We start from the raw sequence: 27,944 nt of genomic DNA, 5'->3' as shown, positions 1-27,944 counted from the left end.
CGTGGTACTGATTCAAAACAAATGTAATACTCAATAAATTGTTTGGTACATAGCTGTTTACACTTGTATACAGACTTTGCACCACCATTCAAATTGTCTTTTTTTTCCATTTTGAACTCTGCCATAAGCTCTGCTTCTGTTATTTTGCAATTAATTCTGGGGTTCTTTCGGCAATTATAGTATGACATCTGTGTACTTTCAAGCGTGTGTAAACCAACTTGACGGCACTGCAGACTTGCAAGGTGTACAACATAGTGTGCTATTGTATGGGGCACACAGGCATAGTTAGCGAAGCAACACAGGCAGCACTGGGATTGACTGTTACTAACCAGAAACTCCCAGACAAAGAATGGAAGGAGCTGAATATCTGATCAAAATAGAAAGTCTATGTATCAACCTGTTTACCATTGTTTGACCTGTTAATGATGAAAAGAAGGACTAATACACTGTTGATATGTATTAAATGTATATACCTGTGTCTGTGCAACAGAGGATTTTTTTTGAAAGTGAACCAGTGAGGCAGTGGTAGTTAAATGCACTAATTAGGCTGATGCACAAAGACAAATACTAGAAAATATAACATGCTTTTTCTGTATATTCCCTCTATCGACTTGTGTAAGAAATTGCACAAGACAATGCTATTCTGTGTTAAATGATGTAATTTTTGACCATGATTCCATTGTTAAATAATCCTCAGCTTTGGACCTGCATGGACTTTTTATTAAACTAGCTAACAGGTATTTATGGAGAAGAAAAAGTGGATTTTTGAAGTTGATCTTTTAAATATCATAAAGAGGTTTGCCTGATAGATGTGAAACATGCATTTCACAAAGTGCAGCAGAAGCAGCATGGAACAGCATACCCAATGATGCAGTAAATAACATGAAAACCAGCAAAGGGAGACAAGGAAAGGCAAAATTTGGGCATATTCTTAGTTGAAGATCAGCCTGTGAACAGTCTGGTGGCACAGGCAGAGAGAATTGAGAAAATGGCTGAACGAGAGAAAGAGATGTGCAATACCCTGGTCAGGATAGGGTCCAGACCAGGAAATGGGAAGATCTATTAAATCTATATAGAGAAGGAGAAAGCGGGCCTAAAGTAAACTTGTTTTTTTTTCTTCAAGCACAATTCTAACATGTATTCTACACACACATGAATTTGAATATGGGCACAGCCAGACCATGAATGTAGAAAAAAAGTTCTAAGAGCCACGGCTGCAAATAATTAATGTTTCCATTAATAATTCATTGCAGGTTCTTTGCATCTCTACCCACAGCTACCCTTAATTCAGCTCTTCAGAAGGGTCAGCTGGTCAAGATGATTTTTCAATCCATTTGATGTGCCGATATTTGACACCACCTTTGACCTTCAAGGGTCATTGGGCTTTTGAGGTTTGATGGCACTGGATCATCTGGCCAGGTCAAGGCACAGTCGTTGATAGTGCCATCATTTTAAGAAATACAGAATGGTTACTGACCGTAGCTCTGTTTACCTCAGTTATGGTGTATTGCTGTTATTCTAAGATGTACTCAGTATGCCTACTGAACAGTCTGCTCTGATGGATGGACAGCTGAAATGCCAGCCAGCTCTGGGATGCTGTTCCAACAATGTGACCTCCCCATCTGCTCTTCCCTAGAAAAAATACCATAAATAAATGTACAAAACATGCATAATATCATAATATAACAATTTTACAGTTGTTACAGATCAGTGGAGGGCCAGATTACTCAAGGAGAGAATGTACATTTCAAAAACTTCCACTGTATTTAGTAATATGTGGGAATTGTGAAATTCGCAATTAAATGCCCTTGATTATGCAATTTGCATATGTATAACTGAGATAACTGGGAGAGATTTTTGCAGATGGGCTTCATTATGTTTTCTGTCAAATTCACTAAAGCCAATATCAGCACCTGCCTCATATTTATATGGAAAATATATCATAGTTGTAAACAGATAAATAAACATAGACAGACAGACAGACAGAATGGTAATGAATACGAAATGGTATTCTGACTGCACAGAATGTCCCAAAACAAGTTTAAAAAGCTGTGCCACAGCATGTTTTATTAGGTATGTTTCTGACTGAATACCTACGTATACTTTGTATACCTTGACATGAATTCCAAGTATTGAACCTAATATGAGCGATGTTATGAACTTTCTCAATTTTACTCTGAATTATCCTTAACCATATAAAGTACCACCATAGCATATTTCCATAAATGGGTAAAGCTACTATAAACTGTTCAGTCTTCATATACTCCTTCCGGTTTCACATTACCAGTGTGGCTACCTACTTCTTACATGCTCTGTATACACCTGTTAACCTGTTGTGACAATGGGTGTGATGTGGTAATGGTATTTAAGTTCCATATTTGTGTGCCTGTATTGTCTTGAGCTACAGATGTTTCAATGGTATGATTCTGAATACTGTAAACACATCTTTTCATTCAGCTGTTTGTTTTTAATTCCAGAGCAACTTTATATTATGCATAATTGCAGTCAATGTTCTTCTCTCATATTTCATACTTCATCATTGGAATGATAACTTGTACTTATTCTTGAAATAACCGTGCTGTCCATTTTACGCCGTCTGTGCCATCAAGTGCGACAATAGGGTGTTTCTTTTAGCGCTACTTTTCGTAATACTCTCAGTAACTTGTTTGTTAACTTTGAGCTGAATATCTCTTTGCCCTGTTTTTTTTTTTTTTTCTCTTACGACTTATAACTCTCCCACACAACGGGATTGCAGTGTACAGTATGTAATGTCTCCCAGTTGCAAGAGCATTCAGCCTATGAATTTTTAGACAATCTCTGAACAATCACCCAACACAATTAAACTGTTTCTTTTTGTTTATTTATTTTTCTCACTGGTAAAAAAAATACTTTCCCTGTGTCAGCTGTTTCCGCCATCCCTCCTCCTCAGCTGTCTGTTCTCTCCTATCCTCTGACGCGCACGGAGGAGTTGTGCGCTGTCTCTGCCCGTGCCCGATCCCCGCTTCCTCTCTGTCTTCGGGAGGTGAGAAATCTCCGCATGCACCCACCGCTTCCTGCTCTCTCCTCCGCAGTGTCGCGCTCTCCCCAGAGGTCTGCGGAACAGATGGAGCTCGGTGCCGCTGCCGCTGCGACGTTGCTATTTATACAGGACGTACGATGATGGTGATGCTACCCGCGGGACGGCGGGGTCACCTCCACTGTCGTCCGCGTGTACGGTCTCTACGGTCTCTACGGTGATTTCTCCCACCCGCACCGGGGGCGATGCCTCTACCCTGGCCATGCCCGCCCGCCTCTTGGGTACCTTACGGCTGCGACCCACTTTGCTTGACCCAGCTGCTGTCATCCCAGCATGAAACTTTCTCCTCTCTATACCCCCTTAGTCACATGGATCAGGATAGCGAGTGACTGTCTGCAGTGCCCTGCTACCTATACAGGAAGACTTCTGACTCATGTGACGTGTATGTGTTTAGAATTCACGTGAAGCAAATGCAGTGGATTAGTGTACTTTTGAGACCTTTGATAGTACTCTCCCCTCCTTGTGGATTAATAGGCTTTTAAATGATTGTTTGAAATTTGCATCAATTAAGTTGATCTTCAAGTTTAAATTTATCTGGTTCCTTATTTAAAATATCACAAAAGCCACTTCACAAAACATATCTCTTTTCAAGAATTAAGTGGCACATATTAAAAACAGCTAAACCTATTTTTTCCTATTAGACAACAATATTAGTACTGCAAGCTGAAATTGATTCTTGTTGAGACTATGAATGAAAAGACAGGGCCAAAGGGGGACAAACAGTTTAATTGAAAACTACCTGTGTAATAACAAAACAAATGCATTATACGTGAGTAAATGGAACATTTTATCTCAGTATCATAACTTGTAATTTGTGCCGTTTTAGTGGATTAATGTAGTGCAAGAATCAACTTATTTGATTCAGCCAATAGTGTTGTAGCGCCCTCTGTTGGTAAATTTGCAGACCTCTCAAATATGTCTTTGTATTTTATATTCTATATTCTTATATTCTATATTCACACACTATAAAGTTGCACTTTTTGAATGTTGCTCTGAAATACATAAATTTCAGATCATTACAATGTGATTTCTAATGACAATTTCACAATGGCCATCATAAGCAAAAGCAGGATATGATGTCTTCAGACATACAGGTGTAAGCTGGCAGCTGTGTTGTAGCTGCAACCCATTAGGTTTGCAGTGTGGTAATCAGATAAAGAGTTACAGTAGTCTAGACAGGAAATTCTAGAATGAATCAGCACTTCCAGTTTCCTGACTTAGCTACACTGATTTTCACAGTATTTCCCTAAACAATAAAAGGCAGTGCTGGTTATTGGTTTGAAACTATGAGCACATTATTAGGGGCACACTGTTATTGTTATCTTAATGTTGGGGGTGGATAAAATTAGGTTTCTTTCAAAAAAAAAATTAGATACCTCAAATTTTTCTAAATTGTTTTTAGATCCAAACAGCATTACCTTACTTATAATGAGTGTTTAACTTTGGCAGTTTGTTGCCATCAATGACTATGTGCATAAGAAATAAAACACATAAAAGTAGAAAGGCATACATGCTCATCAATATCTTGTCGTATTAAAACCATGTTGTTTTCATGTTGATTCCTGTTGAACAGCAATGATTGGGTTCAATAGGTTTCCTTTCTATAGAAAGTACAGGAAACATACAAACCCTGTGGAATCATGTGCTAATAGCAGGATTGAAATACATGACATGTTGTTCTAGGTACATGTAGGTGGTGTGCGGGTGTAATGTCGAATCTTGAGTGTTTCTTATTCAGATTACTCATGATAATCAAAATTAACAGGCTGACAAAAAGATCAATGGCCTTACCTACTGAGATGTTATGGATTTATAAACTATCCAGTCTTAAAATAAAACTGTAGGTGGCAGCAAACCCTTGCCTTTGCTCCCATGTATGCACCTACATTGCATAGTCCCGTTTTGGCTCTTCTGTTTAGTAATACTATACTGCAAGCTACTACTCTCCAACTATTGATAGTGCCAGATAACTATGCTTGCTGGGTTTTGGTGAAGACAGTCCATTTCGGGTAATATGACCAGGACTGTCTTCATTGTCATTAGCAATAAGCATGGTAATGATGAATTGGGTCCCTATGTCCAATTACTGGGTTTTCACAAAGATTAGTTTTTGCCATATGATGTGAACAATAATGATTCGTATTTTGATTTCAGTTTACTGGTATTGCATAGCTCATTGTTTAATTAAAGAATTGAATTCCACTGCAGTTGCACAGTATGTAAACACTGCACAAGGGTTACTGCCAAAATCGTTTTGAAGTCACACATGTGGAGGTGGTGTCTGAGGGACTATGGAGGAGATGGATCACAGATCGCCTTTTGCTCAGGTCCAACACTTCACCCCAAGGTGCATCTGCAATTATTCAAACCAGCTGCTTCTTTTCACAATTAATTTGGAAATCTTAATCTTTATCCCCAACTGCATTTTTCAAAATTGATTTAGAGGCCATTATTTCGGGAGTAAGGAATGGCCTTTGATGAACTGGATGTCCTGTTCCACAGAGACAACGTTCATCCTCTGTGATGTTTGTTGACCTTTTCCTGGCCAGACAGTTAAACATGGAGCAGAGAAAACAAGGCCTCAAACTCGCTCTGAATTTTAGCCATGTGCACCTCCAAATAACGGTTTCCTGTCAGTAATCCTGCAGCAGCTGGCTGAGCCGACCATTTCACCACTTTAACTTATTTTTTTTTATTAATGTTATTCTATGCTTTATGCAACTCCCTATTTTTGGAATTGGCAATTGTACACTAAACCCATGTTGCTAAGAAGACCACTGCACACTTGTGGGAGTACTGAGGTGAGTCAAATACAATCCCCCATTACACCTGAATGTAGCCAGTGGCTATTTTTTATACTGCAGGTCAGCCAGTGCACTTCAGTTGAGTGGGAGCTCATAGAAACCAATGATTAGTTTCATCCATCCATATTACTGAAGACTACCTCCTTGTTCACAGATCGGCTAGACATGCATTGATGAAGGTTTGTGAGGAGACGTATTTATGCAGCATCATGTGCAAAAGTGTGATTTGTTTTCTGTCAGGAAAAGAGCCAGCACCGTCTAATTTACACACAAAACATTATGAATAACCAAGTTCTCTTTCAAATGGCCAAGACATTCTCTCTAGGTCTCATCTCGTTTTCTGAACAAACTCAAAAAATCCCGTAACTGACTCAATAAACCGTACCACACAGTGGTGTGAATATGCCATGAAATGGTAAAGCATGGGTTCACTCTAGTTCCAGGTTTAACAGACTCAGTAATCTGGGCCCCTGCAAAATAAGGAATCTTTGGCAACAGCTGTATCAAAGTATGAGACCCAATTCCTTCTGTTGGGCTGGGGGTGAAACATGTCAAACTGAATTGCAGACATTGAGACTGAATTTTCTTTTAAAATGCCAGCATCTACACTGTTCTGGAGATCTATGTGGTGAAAAAGGGGTGCTGCCCTGTCCTACACTCAGATAAGCAGTGACATATACTGCAGGTCTCCTGGGAGATGAAGCTTAAGGCGTTGGGGTGTTCTCTCGCTTTGGTCAATATGGATTGCAGCAGTCCAATCCCCCAGTTTGCTCACTGTTTGAATGTCCACTCAGGAAGCCAGAGCTTAAAGTACATCCTCCTACATACATAAGTGTGTCTGTATGTGTATTTATGTGCCTGTGTTGCCTTACCTCCAAGGCGCCCCTGCAGATATCAACTTTGTAAATGCTACCCAGATTTCAGGGGAAATCAGCAACTGAAGAGAGATTGTGAGGGTAGTTCTTTATTTTAACAGACTTGTCTTGATCTGTCACAGGAGAGACCACTGTGTCCAACTGACCTGTCAATTCCTCCTGGTCCTTCCGCTCTGCCACATCTGCACACTATTGTCTAAACCTCCTTTCCTCTCTTCTTTGTGTCCACATATTTGTTATTTCCACAGAAACCATGTTCTGCTCAAGTCATTTCACACCCTTAAACAAATCCATGCAGGCCTCAAGTCAACCAATGTTAATAATCATTTGATTTTATTCTTTAAAAAAATACAACGCTTGGCAAATATACAGACTCTTGCAATGCAATGGCTGAAAATAGAGAAAAGATTACATCACTAGCCAAAGTGAGAGAGGACAGTTAGGGCAGGGGGAGCAACAGGAAAAGAACCTGACCCCTGTGTAATGGAGTGTTGTCCAGATGGAGAGTCCTGTGGCTAGTGACATCACAGAACATGGCCCTGGTACTGGCATGTTTAGGTAGCTCTTCTGTTTGGAGTGTTGCATTGCGACTCCACCACCAGCCAATCAGCTGAAGCCTCACATTGTTCTTGATGTAATAGGTGGTGATGTGGCACACGGAGGCATCTTCTTCCAAATCCTTCAAATCAGCCTCAGGGTTCAAAGGTTACAGCCCTTTCTGGGAAACGCAGCGGAAGCCCAGGTTGGAAGAGGAGCTGTCAGGGGTGTTCTGGCTCCGGGCAGCGCACCTGTACCTATAGCAGTATGACTGAATACAGAGAGGAGATGCCAGATAAGAAAATCATCATCCTGACAGACTGAGTACTTTTGAACACATCCTTACTGGACCAGAGAGACTGGCCGCTTGCTTATGAGCCCAACCTCGCTGAAACAGAGACTGACGGCTTCTTGGACTATCCTTGGACCACACAGAATGACCACTTATGAGCCAATCCTCATTGCAAAACTGTAGACTCATTCCAAAAAAGGATGAAAGCATATGCTTGTTTTTTATTTCCAAATGGAATTTTTAATTAAATGTTCAGTTAAGGACTGGCTCAGTAAATCCACAGTGAGATACAACAATTTATCTGGAATCTAATATGCAAGTTCTGGTTTTAATGATATTATCACCACAATCTGTACTGACAGCTTTTCAGTGAAATTCTTTAATAACTCAACAGAAAATCCATTAGTGGTCTGATTTTATCATATGTAGTCTCTTATGTACTACAAAGTGTAATCTTCAGGAAGGAAAATGACTAACAACAGAAGAGTGATTGGACGCAACTGGCACCCATGATGGTCATTCTGGACCAGAGCCAGGACAGCCTTGCATCTGGTCGATCGCCTAGCAACAACCTGGTTATCTCAGGAGGTAGCCGGTTCCCTGTTGTCTTTATTCAGAGGCATCTGTCATGACACGTCATTGAGAAGACACATGACAAAATGGAAAAGGTGCATTCAGTCATTCTGGCACTGCTGCTGTCTATTGTCATTTCCACTGTCATCATTGACAGCGCTATGTTGTAACACAGAGACGTAGAAGGACTACACCGCCGTGGTGGCAGAGAGAGAGAGAGAGAGAGAGGGAGAGTGAAATGACAGAGGAGAGAAAGACAGGAGAGAAAAGAAAAAAAAGGAGGGAGAGGGAACCCGCACAGCTGCGGAGATGGAAACTCAGTGATTTGAGATACTGCAAGGCTGGTAAAGAGGTGACAGCGATGATCATACAAGGCACAGAGGTGGCATGAAGTGAACAAAACAGGGACCGTATAGCGCAGGGCACCCCTGTCGCTAAGGCCACACAGTGCAGGTGGAAAGGGCTGCTGATCATGCTGTGAGCTATATGTAGCCTGCAGAAATGTGGTTCTCAGTCTCTAAGAACTCACTCCCCAAATACAGCTTATTTCTTCAACCCATCTCTAAGGGGCAAGAGAATAGTTATTCTAATTCAGAAACATTACTAGCATTGAGAGTACAAAAGCAATTTTTCTGGAAATACACTGCTGTTAACAATTCATTTTCAATTCCGGTGCCCGGAAATGAATATGTGAGCAGAATGAACATGGTCCAGCCCATTCTATTTCCTTGTATTTACATAAAGGATAGCCGTATTTTGGAAGACTGTCCTACTGCATAGGCTTTTATGTCGGTGCTGCATTAAAGATGATTTGAGTTCAGCAGCAGAATTATAAAGACATTATTGTGCCAGTGGATTGAGAGAACAATACTATGCTGGCTCCTACAGTGACAGTAATACAATCTGCTATTTGTTCTTGGCTCAAAGAGAAACACCCTGGGAATTTATTTGAGAGGAGGAGGAGGAGGAGGATGGTGATCTATTATAAGACATCTAGGTTTGGTGTATGATAAAGTAAAAACCATGTGGTTTTTTTTGTCCTGGCACATGTTCGTACATGCATGATTGGTAAGACCAATCAGTTTTAGCAAAACTGATTTTCAAATATTACCAAGAAATCATCAAATTAACCTCACATCCAGTTCAATTCCCATATGAAATTACGGGTAAACCTCCAAGTAAGCTGTCACAGCATTACTCTACTGTCCTTTTATGAGGTTTTTGGCAGTGCTCAGTTTGGACCCACTGCAGAGCGCTGCCACTGCTTAACTAGATTTGCAGGTTATACACACTTGTGTGAAATCGCATTTAGTCACATTCCTGCTGACAAACTTAGCGTATCGCTGAGGCTTCAGGGGCAAGAGGACACATCACTGGAGACATCCACAACATCTGCACCTACCTGTTCATATTGCATAACCAGAAAGGAACAACTACAGGATAACCAACAGCCAACAAAGCCCATGTAAGGGCAGCAAAGGGCAACTAGCACAAAACCTTAACTATAACTATACACGTATTAATCTAAAGGCCAGGCAACAGACAACCATGGGGCACTGATAACATATGACTCTAAAGGACAGTTGACAGGCTGTTAAGGATAAGTAACATTATACTGCCATGTTGTAGCAGAGTTATCAGATTGCAGAAATGGCAACATTCCTTTGTGAATTGCCCATTATATGGCTGCACCACACATTCATTTGTTAATCTCTGACGAAAAGTTCTCCAGTAGGGAAATGAAGACCATCTTGAGGAAACTGCATCAGCATCTTTACCAGAGCACAGAGGTTTGACATGTGCACACAGCACCGCCTACACAGCAATGCTCTCCTTTCTCTATAGAAGCCTCAGAACTACACTTAGATCACCCCCAAGCAACAGTAGCCTCCTACATTCATTTTTGTGTATAAACTGGCAACTACCTCCCTTTTTTGGTCTGCTAAAGCTATGTATAAAAATAAAATATTATTATACACCACATTATTTGTCATGGGGACATATTACACTGACATTTTGGTGATTGAAATACTGAACAGTAGAGAAAACCTGCTTTAACAGCTTGTTTACGGCTGACAAAGGAGCAAAGCTCAACAGAGTCCAACCCTAGTGAGGCAACCGAAACCATGGTGACCAGAGTGCAACTGATTTAATGTCAACAAAAAAAAAAACAAAAAACATGAAGGGGTAAGACCATGATGTCCACTGTCCTGTTTACATGTGGCTAATGTATATTCATGTTTATGCAACTTTTCACACAAACAATTTCCAATATCCATGGTGCACTAGCTCTTCTCTGAATAGAATGAATCGTTTACTGCCTCTCTGTGTCACCCTGGGGCTTTCAGAGATGACAAAACGTCATCCACAGAGTGCTTAGCTGGATGAGGAGTACACATAAATCTGACCCCCATTCGCAGACGAGTGGGAGAGTGATTAGGACCAGTGAGGCCTGTGTGTCTCTCTGTACATCTCTGTGTGAGTAAAGCACAGGCACAGTAAATACGGGTGATGGATTGCAGGCCCTTACTGGGAGACGCAACACGCCAATGGTGAGACATGGCTCTGTTACAGGTATGCTGATTTACACCTCTCCGCTGAGAGGTCTGCGTTATGTTGACCTGATTTTGGTGCGGCCAATCACAATGACAAATGCACTCACACAAACACGCTCACAACACACACTCACATGAATGCACGTGCACACGCACACATGCTTTGGCCAGAGCTTGTATGTTTCCATGGATCTGCCAACAGGCAATGTTCCAGAAGGACAGCATTAAGGCCAGTTTACATTGTCTAGGATTTTAGTAGCTGTGCTAAATGGCACTTCCACAGGGTAATACCTTACTGTGTCCCCTATGGTGGTGTGACCTGCCCATTATATAGACACGAAAAGACAATGGCATCCGAAAAACACCAACATAGCACCCAATATACAGAGAAGTCAATTTACAGAGAACATTTCACATCATTCCAATAAAAATGTATTTACAGAGAAGAAGCATGTGTATAGTTTTCAGCAGGCCAGTGTATTACCTTGTGACACATGTATGAACCCCCCTTCTTCACTCTGTCCTGGCCTGTTGCTGGCCCCTTCTGAAGAAAAAGATAGTAAATAGTAGTATTAGTAACATAGTAACATATAATACATTTATACATTTATATAAAAATAATGCATTTTATATTATATGTAGTATATATATATACATTATATGGACAAAAGTATTCGGACGCCTGACCATTACATTGTAATGACATTGTATTCAAATACATATACTTTTATATGAAGTTGGTCCCCCTTTTGCAGCTATAACAGCTTCCACTCTTCTTGGAAGGCTTTCCACAAGATTTTGGAGTGTTTCTGTGGGAATTTGTGTGAGGTCAGGCACTGATGTTGGACGAGAAGGCCTGGCTCGCTATCTCCGTTCCAGTTCATCCCAAAGGTGCTTGATGGGGTTGAGGTCAGGGCTCTGTGCGGGCCAGTCAAGTTCTTCCACACCGAGCTCATCAAACCATGTTTTTATAGTCCTTGCTTTGTGCACTGGGGCACAGTCATATTGGAATAGAAAAGGGCCTTCCCCAAACTGTTGCCACAAAGTTGGAAGCATAGTATTGTCCAAAATGTCTTGGTATGCTGAAGCATAAAGACTGCCCTTCACTGGAGATAAGGGGCCTAGCCCAAACCCTGAAAAACAGGTGTGGCCAAATACTTTTGTCCATATAGTGTATATAAATGCCTTTATGTTTATCCCTTAATGGTTGTTTTCTGAACCGCTGATTTTCAAAAGCCTAAAAAACAGTACACCACAAACCAGCTCTATCGGCACGTTGTTTGTTACCGTACACTTTATTTGGCACGAAGATGAAAGACATTAAATTGTCTCAAGAGCAGAGAACTCTGAACTACTGAGGCAATTCGGCTTGAGTATCTTTCTCGAACCATCACAAGGACAGTCACATGTTTGTATGCCTGGGTTAACAAATGTCTGTAAAGTGCAGCTTTCAGGCTGCTTTCATGCACAATCCATCTTGTCAGGCTGATATTGGCAGGAAGTTCAGCCAGCTATGACCAACTCCACACCCCTGACCCTCTCTTCCTCCTGCTGTCTCTGCCCTGACTACTCCCTTGATCAGATAAAGCTTCAAGATGTGAGGCCAGATAGCTGTTAAACAATCAAGAATCTCACTTTTGTTTCTCCTAGAAAAGCTCAAGAGAGACATATCTACATAGATTTGAGTCTGGTGTTAAATTTGGGAGTCAAACTGTTAGAGACAGAGGAACATCTGGTATGCATCCAATAAATCAATATGTTTATTCAAGATAAAGATATGAATGGTTTGGTTTACCAGCACAAACCACAAAAACATTGAGTACTATATATACACAATGCCTGTTACATCTAAAGCAAACATCATGGTTATGATCACCATCTGTGCCCAAGGGAAAAAAAACTCAAAATTCTGAAATGGCAATCTGGAAACCACTCAATGATCTGCTATTGTGTGCACTGATAACCATCTGTAATCTCGGTCCCCTTGATGCTTGGAAAAAGCATCTGGTTTCATTCTATGACGCATTCACAAGCAGGCAATCTCAAACCTGCAGCCAATGCAGAATTAATATTTTGGCAATACACAGTATGCATAAACTAAATTAATGTGGTTACAACATGTGTAATATGTGAACATGTTTCCAGTACCTTCATTAACATGAACTACTGACAGATTTTTTTTGGAAATTAAACAAATCCTTTACAAACACATTATATGGGAGGGGTAAAGTCAGGCATATACAATACATACTGCAATACATATTTATATTAATATAAACAGCTACCCAGTCCATGTGTCCAGCTACTGTACATTTACTTTTCCCAGATAACTGATGAGGACAGGATAAAAAAGCCCTCTGGGTTTAACAGGCATACATCTGTGTGTTTTGTTTCTATGTGATTGGTGCCTATCTTATACCACGGAGGAACAGTGCTGAGTTTGAGTGCCCTGTGAGCAACTTCACCGCAGATTGCAGGAGAGGTGTGCCACTTCCCTACTGCCTTGCTTCCTCTTTGCTTTCATTGTGCTTTGTTCTTATCTTTGAGCAAAAAAATTCAAACTAGATCATTTTCTTTTTCATTTCTGGCACATGTTCCACTCATTTCAATATAGAGTAGTATAAACCATGAAAAAACTTAACACTTCACGACTGAACACTGAGAACAGCTGAGACAGAGTCCTATAACGTCTATTGCAGAAACTCGGCGGAGACAGTCTCAGTCTTTATTACTGAAATCAGGAGCCAAGCATGACCAAAGCAAAAAGAAATACGCCATTCCTGTGTAAAGATGTGAAAACAGAACTGCTTTCCACTGATTTTATGACCCACACACGCACACACGCACACACGCACACACACACAGTTGCCAAGAACATGGAGTGATCACACCCTGACATCGTAAAACAGGAGAGAACAACACACGGGGTGGGCTGCTGATGTGTGAGCTCGATCAGTGACCCAGATTCACAAGGCCAACGGAGCTGAGAGCAGCTCAAAGTCAAGGCTGATCGTTGTTCATTTAAGTATCTATAAAGAAACAAAAAAATATCCCCTATAGGAAAAATTTCAATAAACATCTACACATATCAAGAAGCACCGAATGGCCTTTGTTCAAAATTTAAATGCTATACTGAATGTGTCTTTTTGTTTCTTTTAAATATTGCGTTCCTCGTGGTGGTGTCATTTCGGTGTAGACTGAACCCTGAGCTTTAATGGTGAACCTCTAAACGCTGGAGGTCTGTGAAAGCTGTGTGAAGGGTGCAGTGTTTTTCAGCTCTGCAAACACAGAGAGAAGGCCTTGCAGTGAACCTGCCTGTCAAACCTTTGGTGCTACACACAAGGTGATAACCCACTCTATGACCCCTCCAGTGAAATCTCTAGGATCTGTAGTAAAAAATACTGTTGGCACAGCACATACACTGTAAAATATCTGCCAGGAATAACTGCATTAAAATATTCTTCACTCAGAACATTGCTCTCTGGATGTGGGAAAGAATATATAATGTTTTTTTTTTTTTTAATGCGTAGGTAGTCTGAGGTGTTAAGTAATGGCACTGTGGACTTCCATTAAGTGGTATTTAGGTATTTGTTATTCACATCATGTCTCAGGCAGAGGAGGTAGTGGAGGGTATACATATACGGTATGATGATCTAACTAGAATGGTGAAGTTCCAGGGGAAAACAACTGTGCATGTGAAAGCACTTTTCCTTTTACAGAATTGCAGCATTTGAAAATAATGTAATAATAGATAAATTTGAAAATAATAATAAAGTATGTTCCACACACTGCAAATTCACCCTGGGATTTTGTCTTTGATAAGCTGACTGCATGGACATTTTGACAGTGGGGTTTTACCAATTAATACCTAAATATTCCCCTAGCAACCCAGTTAAACTAGACAAAACAATGATGTCAATAAAGCAAAAATGGTATAAAATATAACTCTGCCATCCATTTAGAATATAAAGCTATACTAGAAAGCCTTCAACAGTTATCTACACAGCTATCTACACAGCTAGCTAGGCAAGTTTTGCCTTTAATAAGATGGTTCTATAAGCATTTAAAGTAATAAGTGTATGTTCTACACACTGTAAATTCAACCTTGGGTCTTTAATAAGTTGGTTGCATGAAAGTTTTTTTTTTATCTATTAAGACCTAAACATTTCCTTGGCAAACTAGTTATCAAACAAATTAACACCACATTTAAAACTGAATAAAATGCTCTCCAAAAGTCAGAATACAGGTTCAAAAACTTGTCAAGCAGAAAACAGTTTGCAAGGTTAAATGATTGTGCTGCTTTTTCTGACCAATAGTGTTTACCCACTTTAATTGAGGCTACAGATAACATCATTTCTTGGTGTTGCATTTATTATAGGAAATGTAATTGGCTGATAAGACTGAGGGGTATGGTCCTTACAGGGTTGTGAAGCTCATCAGTGGTATGATGCACAGTCCACCAATCAGATGTCCATTCCCAGGCATTGCCCACCATGTCATACAGCCCGTACCCATTGGCAGGAAATGACATCACCTGCAGGGGGAGAGTAAAAGAAGAGGAGTACGTGATCCACTGTTCAAAACCAGTATATGGTACTATCTGTCATCTGCTATAGTGAAATCTCTAGTGACTCAGTTTCATGAAACTGTAAGATTTGTACATCGACCTTCATAAATGCATAAAGATGAATTAATTCATAATTAATTAATTATGAATTAACTCAAACACTAGCTATTCACAGTGGGGTCATTATCAAGGTTTTATATGGTGCATCTTGAATTATCTCAATTACTGCCACTTTAATTAATTTACTTCTGCGCTTATTGCAAAATTTACATTATTGCAACTTACATCGGTTACGGTTTCATTTTACAATGTTATCCATTTATACAGCTGGATATTTAATGAGGCAATTGTGGGTTAAGTACCCTGCCCATGGGTACAGTAGCAGTGCCCTAACAGGGAATTGAACTGGCAACCTTTCAGTTATGAGTCCTGCTCCTTAACCACTATGCTACATTGCCGTAAAATGTGTGTCATTTTAGAGTATATTGTACAATATAAGAATAAATCACAAATTCAAAATCTGCAATAAATATGGACATAAATGTGCCGTAAATATAAAGATACATTTTCTATATCACATTTTCATTTGTGCTTATATTTGGGAATTTAGGTTATGTTTTGGTAAGGGACATGAGAGTGTGCTCATGGGTAATTTACTGGGAACTGTATATATATATATCAGATTATTGTGCCCTTGTTTCTGTGGTTGTACTGGGTCTTCTATTTGACCATGTGTTGTTTCTGCGATTGTAAGCCTCATGTTTGCCTTGCTGTAATGTGACCATAACACAGCTGAGTTCACTGGCGGCAGGGCTGTTTGGACAGATATGCCTGTGACAGATAAAACCCCTTTGAACCAGAACTTAAAACAGCACTAAAACAAGCCTGGCTTATTTACATTTAAAAACTGTTAAATATGGAATGGTAGAGGAGTGCCACTTTCATGTATCTTTCCCTCATGTGGTGCCTACGAGCAGCAAGAGACTGTCAATTTCCCAACTTACATAAAAGGTGCCCAAGGATGTTCTCTGAGAGATGAAAACAGAGGGAGAGCATGACAAGCATTTTTAACACAGTGCTGAAAACACTGTTTACTTGCTGTGCATTTATTACGTTCAACCAAATGGCAAGATGTAAAATTTTGATCAATCACTGAATGAGGTCATCTGTTGGGAACACTAAGTATGTAGCCTAAATCGTACTGTGGCTTGCCGTCAGACAGAATTTCACAACCACAGATCCACAGGTGGAGTCAGCAAACAGCATTTTTCAATTATATATGAGGACAGTGTTTCTCAGCTTCTGCAGATAGCCCTCCCTGCACCTCTGCCTGTCTGTCAGTTACAGCTCTGTCGGCCTCACACAGAGAGAGAACTCGTAGTTAAAGAGGAAAGCCATGAACATGACTGCAATCCCTCCAGAGCTCTGCTTAAAAATGTCATGGACCTTATTTACACAGCAATACCATTAGCAGAAATTCACGTCGTCTCTTTATTTCAAAAAGGAGAAACTGAACAAATGGAAAATGAACATCCTTTGTTATGTCAGTCACTCATGAACTACAGGGTGCAGAGGGTGTTGATATCCAGCTGTGTTTGGCTCATTGTAAAAGAATGTGCCCCTTTGCACTACAGTGTTAATAATGAACTGGATATTACGCAGCAGTGCTAATAAAAGGGAGCAATGCCTGCCATTAGAAGATTATTCCTGAGATTGACCATTTCAATGTAATCTCTGAACGCATTTATTTCCCAGTTTGAAGTGGTTTCAATCACAAATTGACTAATTTCCTGTCTACACAATGAGCTGTGGGCTGAGGTGTTTTGCTTCCCATGGTGTTAACCTAATCGGCAGTCTTCATGTGCTCATGGTCACACCGATTTATAAATGTTTATCTCACTAGTACACCAGAGGGACACATTTTATGTATAGAAATGTTTGGTGATCCACTCAATTTGGTATGGAGTCAACTGTACATTTTATTACATTACATTACTGTCATTTAGCAGAAGTTCTTATCCAAAGTGACCTACATACAGTAGGCAACAATTTTATCCCTTTATCCAGCTGGATATTTACTGAGGCAATTGTGGATGAAGTATCTTGCCCAAAGGTACAACAGCAGTGCCCTAGTTTTGAATCCAACCAGCACCCATTTGCTTACAAGCAGTGCTCCTTACCACTATGCTATTCTGCCAACTTTATCAGGTCAATGTAGGTCATTTGTATACTAATCCCACTGTCAGGAAAACTGTTCCAGTGGGACACATTTTTCTCTCCTTTCTCTCCCTCTTTTTCTCTTCTCCCTCAACCTCACCCCCTCACTCAATCTCTCTCAGCTTCTCACCGGTGAGGTTCTGATGTAGCCATCTTCTCCGGTGTTGTGTGATGGGAATTCCCCTTGCCAGAGATTGGCATAGTGCTGACCTTTCGGGTACAGCTTGTTACCCCAGGGGTAAAGCCTACAAAAAAGGGAAATAGGAGACAGACAAGGAAGACAAGCACAGGACTTGTTTTACCTGACTAGTCAGGGCAGACTGACCAGTCATGAAGCAAGCTATGCCTCCTTATTGTGTCTCTGTAACAGGTTTAATGAGTACTACACAATGCATGGAAGTACTGAGGACCATCTCATCCTGCAAGATGCACCCAATTTATTTTGACAAGGGGATGACAAAATGCTCCAGAGATTGTAAAGCGGGTTATTTACTAAGCCCCATATTCAAGACTCCATATATCTTGCAAACTGAGCCACTCAAAAGCCCCAGAGTTTATTTTGGTTTATTTTGGTTTATGCTTATTGAGGTTTTGTAGGATGTAGGAGTTATGGTTAATCATTCTGACTCACATTTGATATTTATGATAGAAAACTGGATATGGCTGTGTTGCAATTGTTCTAATTGTTGTGATCACCAATCAAAATGTACTAATGTACTAAAGTCCTCTTGGAGAAGGCCATTTGAAAAAACTCTAAACTGTCATTCATTAAAGGTGCATAAAATGTTTCTTTGTCAATGCTCTGGTCAAGCTGGGGTGGGTAGCTGAAAACTACATGCATGCCTAGCTCAGGCTGGTGTCAGACATTCTGTTGTTGGGTTCATGTGTTCATGAACACATATTTTGGCTGGTGTGTGTCTGCTTCCACACTATCAGGACTTATCGATTGGTTTATTCTGCCTCATCCCACAGTCCTGTTCTGGTGTGTCTGCCAGCTGAGAGAGGGCAGGGCCTCGAGGAAGCTGATGTGAGGCTTATCTGTGGCACCCGCCCAAGTAGGGACACAAGCATGGCCCTCTTCCTGCTGCTTATCTCTCAGTTCAGGACTGCTTCATGTCACTGGAGCATCTTTTCTTTCATCTTTTTTTTTTCCCTCTGACCGCTCAGCAGCAAGACCAATGCAAAGCCAATTTATTCTTTGAATATGCTATAAAAGAGATGGCACCACCAATAACAAACAGCTGCTTTTATCGGGCCTCAGCTGACATGAAACAGGCAGTCAGATGGATGACGCGGTTGTTGGCCATGAGTGCTATTTCGGAGGCCTCATTCGAAGGCTTTGAAGTGGTCAGCTACACTGAGTGTGGCACAGCATCCACCATCTTAACAGCAATGTCATTTATACACATCCTCCATCTGCCCCAATACATCAACAAAGCAGCATGTGTGCTCTAAGTAGCCTGCGTGCGCACGCACATGCGCACGCACACAAACACACACACACACACACACACACCAACAAACACACAGAAATACAAACACTACTACAACTACAAACACTACTACAACTACAATTCATTTAACTCCCAGAATTTCATGACCCACCCAACACACATACACACAGCATGCCTGGCGCGCACAGCACACCTGTCCTTCAGGCCTCCGCGGCAGGCGTACTCCCACTCTGCTTCTGTTGGCAGCCTCTTCCCGGCCCAGGTGCAGTAGGCTGTGGCATCACTCCAGGAGGCGTGAAGCACAGGGTGGTCCAGCCTGCCGAGGAGAGGGCTGGTGAGAAGGGAGCAATTCGGTGTGTGAATGAAAGAGAGAAGAGGACAACTCAGTATGCTAAAAGAGGGAGGGATGGTGGGCAAGCCCACAGAGGGAGGAGAGGAGAGGGACTCTGAGGGAGAACAGAGGAGAGGGTGATTAAGCCAACTGAGTGAGGAGAGGAGACCTATACAGCATGAGAAGAGATGACAACGGCACTGATTCAGCCAGTAAATGTAGTACAGAGAAGGATGAGTTCAGCTCGTGAGAAGAGGGCCGTGTGGTGTGAGAAGGGAGAGAGAGGGAGAAGGTGAGGGAGGCTGAGTGCATGAAACAGGAGAGCAGCCATTGGGAACCGTCCTCATGGATGTCGCATCTGTATCTGATCGCTCATTGATCTGTGATCAAGTGCTTGCCCTCATTCAAAAAGAGCAGGAAATGCAAATAAATACCTCCCCAGAACAGTATTTTTCTGTCCGTGACGGTTGTTTTCTGTATGGTTGGAAAGCAAGTTAGAAACAAAAAATGTCCTTAAAAGTATTGAAAACTTTAAGACAGTAACTCTTTCAGCGCATTTCTAGTTTAAAGTTTGTGTCCTTACATAATGTCCTCATAGTGGATTATGGGCAGAAAGGCCCCTGTTCTGCTGTTGAGTCAAACAGATCTATATTTAACCTCTGCTGTCTGCCTCCAGATGACTACAATGCAAATATGTGCAAACTAGTTATCTGATATAGCACTGTTCACATTATCAGTGACTTCCTGGCAACATACTCAGGGAAAACACAAATGAGATGCCCAGGGCGAACAGGTGGGGCCACATGGGGGCAGGTGGCAGTGGGGTGATGTGAAGGCCGAATGGAGGTTGTGGCTCATGTTCCAGTTCATTGAGAGTACAGCAGTTTGTGGTGGTCTGTGTGGTGGCGGGACTGCCATACCTATCTTCGATGCTGGAGTCTGGGCCCTCCGGATGCCTCCAGTTTGCCCCTCTTACCGGCAACCACCAGGGGGCAGCAGCCACCTGCCAACCAGGAGGGGTTTGCATTAGCCATTTGCTGTGATGCAAATATACACACCGAACAGGAAAAGCTCTCAGAAAAGACACGCCTGATTCTGTGATCTTATCATGATGTCTTCCAGACTTTTAATGGCAGACTGAATATTCGCTTGCCACCAATTAATTACTGAGACAGGAAGGAATTTTTTGTTTGATTGTTTCCACAAGTTCACACATTGAAACATCTGTCACTTCCGTGTGTGTGTGTGGCTGTGTTCAGTGGTAGCTTGTTCTTCTGCCAAGGTTCCAATAATCATGAACTAGAGCTGTCCTATACAACAGAAGCCCTTCTAATGACGACGGGAACGCCCACCCCTTTCCAGCCAAAATCACCAGCCCCCCATCTCAAACACCAAAAGGGACAGCCCCTGAATTCTTGACCCTGCAGTGTTTACACACTCATGTCTACATTTCAGAGCTCTTAAACACCATCTCCCTCCACAGGCTGTGGACTGATGCTTGTAGTGAGACCTGGAACTGTGGCTAGGAATGCATTGCTCTGGCGAGAAACAAGAAGGTTTCTCATCGGTCTCCTGGTGTGAAGTACAAAAATGACATTCTCAAACACACACAGTCTCTCTAATTCCCCATTGTTTTCCGTTTAAGCTTCTGTTTTTTTTCCTTCTATCAGAGGAAGTATTTCTTATGACACAGGAAACAAGAGTAAACCTAAAAATATGTCAGTACGTTTTAGTAAACTGGAAAATAAATTCTTAAATATATATGAAATATTTTGAAACATATTCCACACATAATTTATTCATGCTTAACACATGTAAATGTTTGTTAAAGTTACTGCTTACGCCTCGTGCTTTAGCACATCACCTAAGAATAGTCACAAGCATTCTGTGGGTTAGCTGTATCACAGGAAATGCTTAACTGTAGACTAAAATAGACAGAAGAGGCAAAAAGTACACTTTATGCAAAGTGCTACTATACTCTGGAGAAAACAGGCGCCCTTGTGTCTCAATTTATTCAAACTTTATGTAAAGTTGTTGGAGGGAGAGAGCCGAGGGCAGACCGAGCCAACTGTGCAGAAAAAGTCCCTGAGTGGTGATTTGTTTGCCTTTTACCATGCATGCAATGCACGGTATCTCAGTGGCTCGAGTGGAGCGAAGTGAGTTTCTCCCCGGGCACTCTCTTCTGATTTGTCAGAGACAGCATCTGTGGAGCCTCATCCAATCAGGAGTGACAGCGTAGAGAATACTATGAGCAAAGCAATAAACGTCATGTTAGCCTAAAATAGCTACCCTAAATGCACTCCGCGTTGTTTTATTGTGCAGTGGGCAGTCTGAACAACAGTGAGTGGGCGTTAAGGCACCGGACTGCCCGGTCACTCTGGATTCATGTCCTGAGTTGGTTGCTGTTGTTGCACCTCTACGCAAATTCTTTTACTTCAGTAACAACCAAGCCATATGCAGTGCAAGGTGTGAAACCACATCCACATTAAGCAGCCCTGGATAATTATGTCGGCTAAGCAAAGCAGACAATACAATATGCTCAGTGCTGTGACTCTGTACTCTATCTACTGAACAGGAAGTGGATCCAGAGCCCCAAGAGAGATATGCTCTTAGATCAGTTCAGCCCTCTACAGGCATGGTAATATTCTCACTGTCACCTAACATTCTCTGTCTCAATCATTCCCTATTGTTCTCTCTATGTCCTATAAAACTTTGTTCTGATTTCCTCAGATGTATTTCATGGTTTATTTGGAGATGGTGTGTGTGATTCAGTCTCACTTGGGAATAATCCCAAACCGGTTGGAGTCATTGTACCGTTCTCTGAAGTTGTAATTTGGGATGGCTGCTGACCTGTAAAAACATGCCTTCTGAACCATATGCAGGACTACAGGAATTCTCCTTACAATTGTCTCAACAACTGACCTCAAGCCTCCATGCATTTCTCAACCTCCAAAATGAGTCATAACAAAATCCCAGAAATACTGAATCTCATATTAACCATTCAAGAACAATAACAACCAAAAACCTCTACCTCTTTCCTTGCATTATCTGTACTGCATGCCTTCATTTTGTCTTCCTGTTTATCTAAAATTTCCATTAAAATTTAACATTGGGCCACAATGACTAAGGAAGACCCTCAGTATTCGGATCAAAGGTGACATAAACCAAGCTTTGAATCCCACCAAACCATGAGCCTTGTCTTCACAGCCTTCCCAGAATTCAGCCCTGCAGGATCATGCACCAAGACCCTTTCAGCAGGTTTACAGGGGTTTCTGAATAATAGATCTGTGATGAAAACCAAGACAGTTTTATACAGAGCTTGTTGTTGGGAGCCACTAAAAGCCGAGATGAGCTGATGGAAAGTCTGATCCAGCGCCAGGGTTGTGTAACCAGCATCAGTGAAGCCCCAGGAATGGGACTCACTGGGGGATACTGGGCGGCTCTATCTTTAATCGTTGCAACTGTTGCTATGCAGTTAAAAACACATTTTACACCATATGGGGGTGTTCCTTTTTCTCTTTGTTGCAATGTGCTTGGACGGTGTTATGAAGCAAAAATGGTATTTATAATGTTGCCGATGCTTGATGGTGTACAATGTGTGAAAAACCATAATCTGAGACCACACTGGGTGCAAGCGCAGTGATCAAGTCACACAATGTGCAAGAACAAGAGTGTCTCTGCTTCTCACAAGCATGGAGACAGATGTAGCACAGATCTCGTCTGCGATGCAAAGCTGCACCTTTTGAGATTGGGTTAATGCACAATGTAATGCAGTGCACTGTACACGGTACCGTGGAGACATGGGACTGGAGAAGCAGTTGTCTGACATGCACTCTGACTTGCCACACAGTTCCTCTATCACTTGTGTGTTTCCTACATACTGATGCTGTGTCAGCTGTGAATGGCTAAAAACGGACCTGGTGACATATACCTTCAGGCTATGGCAGCGGAGCAGGGCGTCTGAGAAATACAGAGACAGTACAGAGATACTTTGGAAAAGTAAGATGCTTCACATCTCCATGTCCCTAGATAACACAAGAGAGCAGAAATGTTTGGAAGTACTCATTACTCCATGACATTATATGCAAGAGGTTTTATTGCTAAACATCAATGCCAGTGAGTCAGTATCTCATCTGAGTATCTTTAGGTTGGTCACAGAAGAACCTCTTAATTATACGATGTGAAAAAATAGCTGTATTATTACAGGAAGTAAAAGGAACTGAAAATTGAAACTACCACAAGCCTGCTGTCCCTTGCACCAAAGCAGCGCCAGCTTGTATATTCACACTGATACACCACTGTGTCTCAGTGTGACTGTCTGATTCTGTCTATAGGCAGAGTGAAGAGTGATCCTCAGTGACAGGAGAATGGATCTGTGCAAGATCTGAGGGCACACTGCATGACTTACAGATACAGAGTTGTATAAAGACCCACCGATTACACAGCTTCTAGATGACATCTGAACTTCCTCGTGTTAGTAACTGTTACACAATGATCTGCTACGTGGTCAAAAAAAAGACAACAGCGATGGTTTAAATACTGGTAGTCAAAAGCCACAGCTGTACATTTCGTACACACACACGAAATTCTGCAGTTTCGTGTGTGTTGTTTTACTCGTTCCTGGCACGTTTACATCTGAACTCCATGTGAACCATCAGAGATGAGCCAGAAGGCAATGTGTCTTTACCCTTATTCATAATTCAAAATACATTTAAAACCTCAATTAAAATTGGAGACTTAAAGTATATATGCAGTGTGTGCCCTACACTGGCACTGTGATCAACAGACAAACATCAAATGGCTGCATGGAATCATGGGAAAATGATTATAACTTTTCCAGAAAGAATTCCCCGCCCCTCTGCTGTAGGTCAATAAATTCCTATTGGGATAAAAATAGCAGCTATGCATCTGATAACGATGAGGACTACTCATCTCAGACTGATTTATACAATGCAAATGCATCAGCTCAATTAAATTATCAGGGTCTGGCATCAAACTGGGGCAAATTAGATTAACCCATCCATCAGTGAGTGTCTGACTCTGAAACAGTGGACAATACAAGCACTTATTAATATCCTTGCCAAATGCACATAAATATGTCCTTGTTGTATGGCATAATGACTGAGAGTGACTTTGGAGGCTATTCATTTCATGAGGGAAATCGCTCATACTTTATGGGCCAGTGTTCGAACTACTTCTAACTACAACAGAGGGAATCTACATGTCTTACAGTCTTTGGCTTTGCTTCCTATTCTACAATGAAAACTATTGTATTCTACAATTTTTCTTGGAAAAACATGCAACCTATGGCTTAGGCTAGAGTTTCACAAACCCTGTGAAATTTAGAGATTTCTGCTAACACCAGACGCCCCTAGAGATTTCAAGCGAAAAGTAAACAGCAACAAATATTGCAGTATTCTGTACAACAAACTTGAAAGGCTGGACCATTCAGTCTTTTATGCTATCAATAAAATGTGTAATTAATAAAGGTAAATGTTCAAAGTCAGGCTTATAGGTATTGGCTACACTGGCTGCTATTACATGCCATTGTAGATATTCAATATATCTTGAATTATACATAGATTCCACATTCCTTATTGAAACGGTGTAATAACTAACCTCATAGGGAATCCCAACTGGCACAGTTCTCATATGCTATGTTCAATTGCATCCAATGTATTCTTTGAGAACCCCCCTCCCCCAAATGTCAACTCCAATGGAACGCCTATGCATTAAGATGCTTAAAAATCATCAAACTAATGGTACAAAATTTTCTCATGTGAACATAAATCAACTGTTGGCTTTGCTCATTTGAAAAAAAAATGGATGGTGAAAATGAGTCATAAACAAACAGAACTAGTTATCGGTCCTCTGACAATTTTACAGAGAAGCTGTGGTTTTGGTTTTAGACATTGATGACTATAGGGTCTGCCTTACTGCAAACCGTTGCGCCAAGGAAGCCAGCCTTAGGAAATGCTCTGAATAGTCTTTCTACAACAAACAGATCCTCCTGGAATACATGGAGATGTCGAATCTAATGCAAACAGCCTGAGAACACACTGGTCCCCGGGGCTTAAAAATGGACAGCCAAGGTAGCTTCTGCTTCATTCAAAAGATGCTTGTATATCTCTCATACAGTGCTAAAGTTGCACTCATTCTGACCAGTCCATGACAGCCAAGGCTACACAATTGCAGATCAATGAAAACTGCAATTCAATTCCAAGAGCAGTGTATCCATAAAAAGGAACATGGGTGGCTGCTTTAAAATAAGTTATGAGATGTAAAATATTTACAAACCTTGTTATTGGCAATAAAAAATATCAATAATTATGGATAGTGTGAAATGCTGTCGTCATCTTAAACGTTTGCCAGTTTAGGCAGGGTAAGGTTTTCACTGACATAGAAGACAACCTGTCTGCTCAAAAAGCCATAGATAAATTGATGAAAGTGAAATCACAATGATCGCTACGGTTCTCAGTAGTTGTACTCTACATACATGGTGCTAGTTTTTTTTCTGGAAGCCAGCAGTGTTTTATCTTAATGAGGCCAAATATAACACATTCATTAAGTGTTTATCAATTATGTCAATTCCTGTGTTCGAAGAGAGCCTGGCTTTTGTAGCCAAAATGTTAATCAGGGCATGTGAAGAGTTTAGCAAAAGATTTCTTCGGTCCTAAGGATGCCTTGATAACAGATAACTGACTTACATTGCCAGGTTTGCCTATTTTATTACACAACATGTGACAGAGCAGGGGAAAACTGCCTTAATGTAAAGACAATGTTCACACAATAATATAAAAAGTAGATGAATGTGCATACATTTTCAAGTATTACAGCTAATTTTAAAAAATATGTGAATGTAATAAAAATTACTCTAAATGTGTATGTTTCTAAACCAATTAAATGAAAGGTATAATATTAGTATGTGTACATATTTCGATGACATTGCAAACTGCCCGCATCAATCTTTACCTAAAATTCCTGTATTAAATGTGCAGCTCTCTCTATCTAACACAAAACATTTGTGAATTACAAGGTCTTTCACAAGGGTCTATAAGTGTGTATGCTCAAGCAGGATGTAGAACTGGTCAGGTGGTTTCCCACCTTAATTTTGAATGGAATTTGAATTAAAAAAAAAAATTCAAAACTCACCGCCTGGGTGATTTGGCTTTTCACTGGTTCGCTCAGTAAACCCTCAAAAACAAAAGAGTCTCCAAACTTTTCGGCCTAAAGGGACAAAAAAATACAGAAGACAAATGTATGGGAATTACGTTACTGCTGTACACAAAATGACTTTCGGGAAACTGCTGTGCATACTGTATGACTTAGCTACCTCAGTGACATAACCGGTTGCGTTGACAAACGTCTGGAAGTCCTGGTTGCTGACTTCGTGAACATCCATATAGAACTGCTTGAGGTGAACCCGACGCTGTGGCCCCTCCCCATCCTGAGGTATCCCAGGATTGTTTGTCCCCATCAGGAACTCTCCCGCAGGGATCAACACCATCTATAGACAGGAGAGCCACAGACACTAGTTATCAGCCATCTTACTGATCAGTAGCGATCAGCACTTGATGAGTGTATAATGAAATGCATCATGCTAAAGCGGCCGCAGTCCTCAATGCGGAGTATCTAATACTAGTCATCAAGCTAACGAAAACATACCTCGTTAATACCGCTAACATCTTGTTTAGGTTCTTGGTCGTTTTGTTTCTCGTCGTTAGCTCTTTTTGAGTATTTGACAGCGGCTTGTTCAGACAACGGGGCTGTTTCTCCCTCAAGACTTACAACGCCGCCCTGTCTTTTCAAGGAGTGACATCCACAGCTAGAGCCCTCCGAATCAGACGGGACGAGCGTCTCTATTTCTGGCACCGTAACGAGTTCATCTGCAGACGTATCAGAAGATGCTAAATCTATAGAATTAAGATAAAGAATAACAAAAGCCCAGCAGGGTATCCGTGCTGAGACACCCATTTTCACCCCGTCGGATAGCAAGCTATCGGCTCCTTATGCGTGAAGCCATGTTTACGAAATGGTTCAGATCATGTGATCAGTCAGCTGGGTTGTCTCTTTGCCCTCCTCTCTTGGTGGAGAACTGCCACTCAGAAGTTGAGCGTCTGTCTTGAAAATTAAAAAAAAAATGTATATAGCGACCATGGTCACCACAATGTATCACAAGCTCTGTTAAAGCTCACTACGTTGTCAACTCGACATTACCACACACAGATAAATTCGGATAACATTTCAAGTCAAACGCTCTATAGTTACACTGTGATTTTATAAAGCGTATTCTTCGGCTGTTTCTGAGAAACAGTGATTTGAAACAGTAGCCTCTTCTGTGAACTGTATTTTGTCCTGTCCTTAACGTTTTGGTGCGATTGCTTCTTGTTTGGGCATCGTTAAACAAGCTACTCGTAGCTAGTGTAACCTGCCTCAATCGATCTAGTAAAACTACGCCCAGCGGTTCATAATAGACACGAGAAAAGGTGGTATAAATTTGTTTTGTAGTTAGCGGGATAGCGGGATTGCAAAGAGGTGGCTATTTGGATGAGATATGTGTTTTTATTTTGTTGTCACTTACAACGCATACAAAATTATTGTATTTACCCAATGGAATTTTGGAACGCCTCGTTTACTGCACATCGGATTTAGTTAATATTAGC

At 41.1% G+C, this 27,944-nt stretch overlaps 1 protein-coding gene across 2 annotated transcripts; it reads right to left on the bottom strand.

Moving 5' to 3' along the window:
• Nucleotides 1-7,115: 7,115 nt before the first annotated feature.
• Nucleotides 7,116-27,296, bottom strand: sumf1 (sulfatase modifying factor 1). 2 transcript variants are annotated; one of them, XM_036533458.1, is made up of 9 exons: nucleotides 26,947-27,296; nucleotides 26,615-26,788; nucleotides 26,434-26,508; nucleotides 20,202-20,284; nucleotides 19,144-19,281; nucleotides 17,627-17,741; nucleotides 15,133-15,246; nucleotides 11,197-11,256; nucleotides 7,116-7,563 (listed from the first exon to the last, which is right to left on the bottom strand). In XM_036533458.1, exons 1-9 carry the CDS (start codon nucleotides 27,253-27,255, stop codon nucleotides 7,462-7,464), a joined length of 1,170 nt encoding a protein of 389 aa, XP_036389351.1. In that variant the 5' UTR covers nucleotides 27,256-27,296; the 3' UTR covers nucleotides 7,116-7,461. The 2 variants fall into 2 exon arrangements, with proteins under 2 accessions (XP_036389351.1, XP_036389352.1); XM_036533459.1 differs by having other exon boundaries at nucleotides 19,144-19,266.
• Nucleotides 27,297-27,944: the final 648 nt, after the last annotated feature.

Source organism: Megalops cyprinoides, chromosome 7 (genome assembly GCF_013368585.1).
Source record: "Megalops cyprinoides isolate fMegCyp1 chromosome 7, fMegCyp1.pri, whole genome shotgun sequence".
Lineage (NCBI taxonomy): Eukaryota > Metazoa > Chordata > Actinopteri > Elopiformes > Megalopidae > Megalops > Megalops cyprinoides.
The sequence above is the reverse complement of the archived record's forward strand: the minus strand, read 5'-3'. Positions and strand labels throughout refer to the sequence as shown.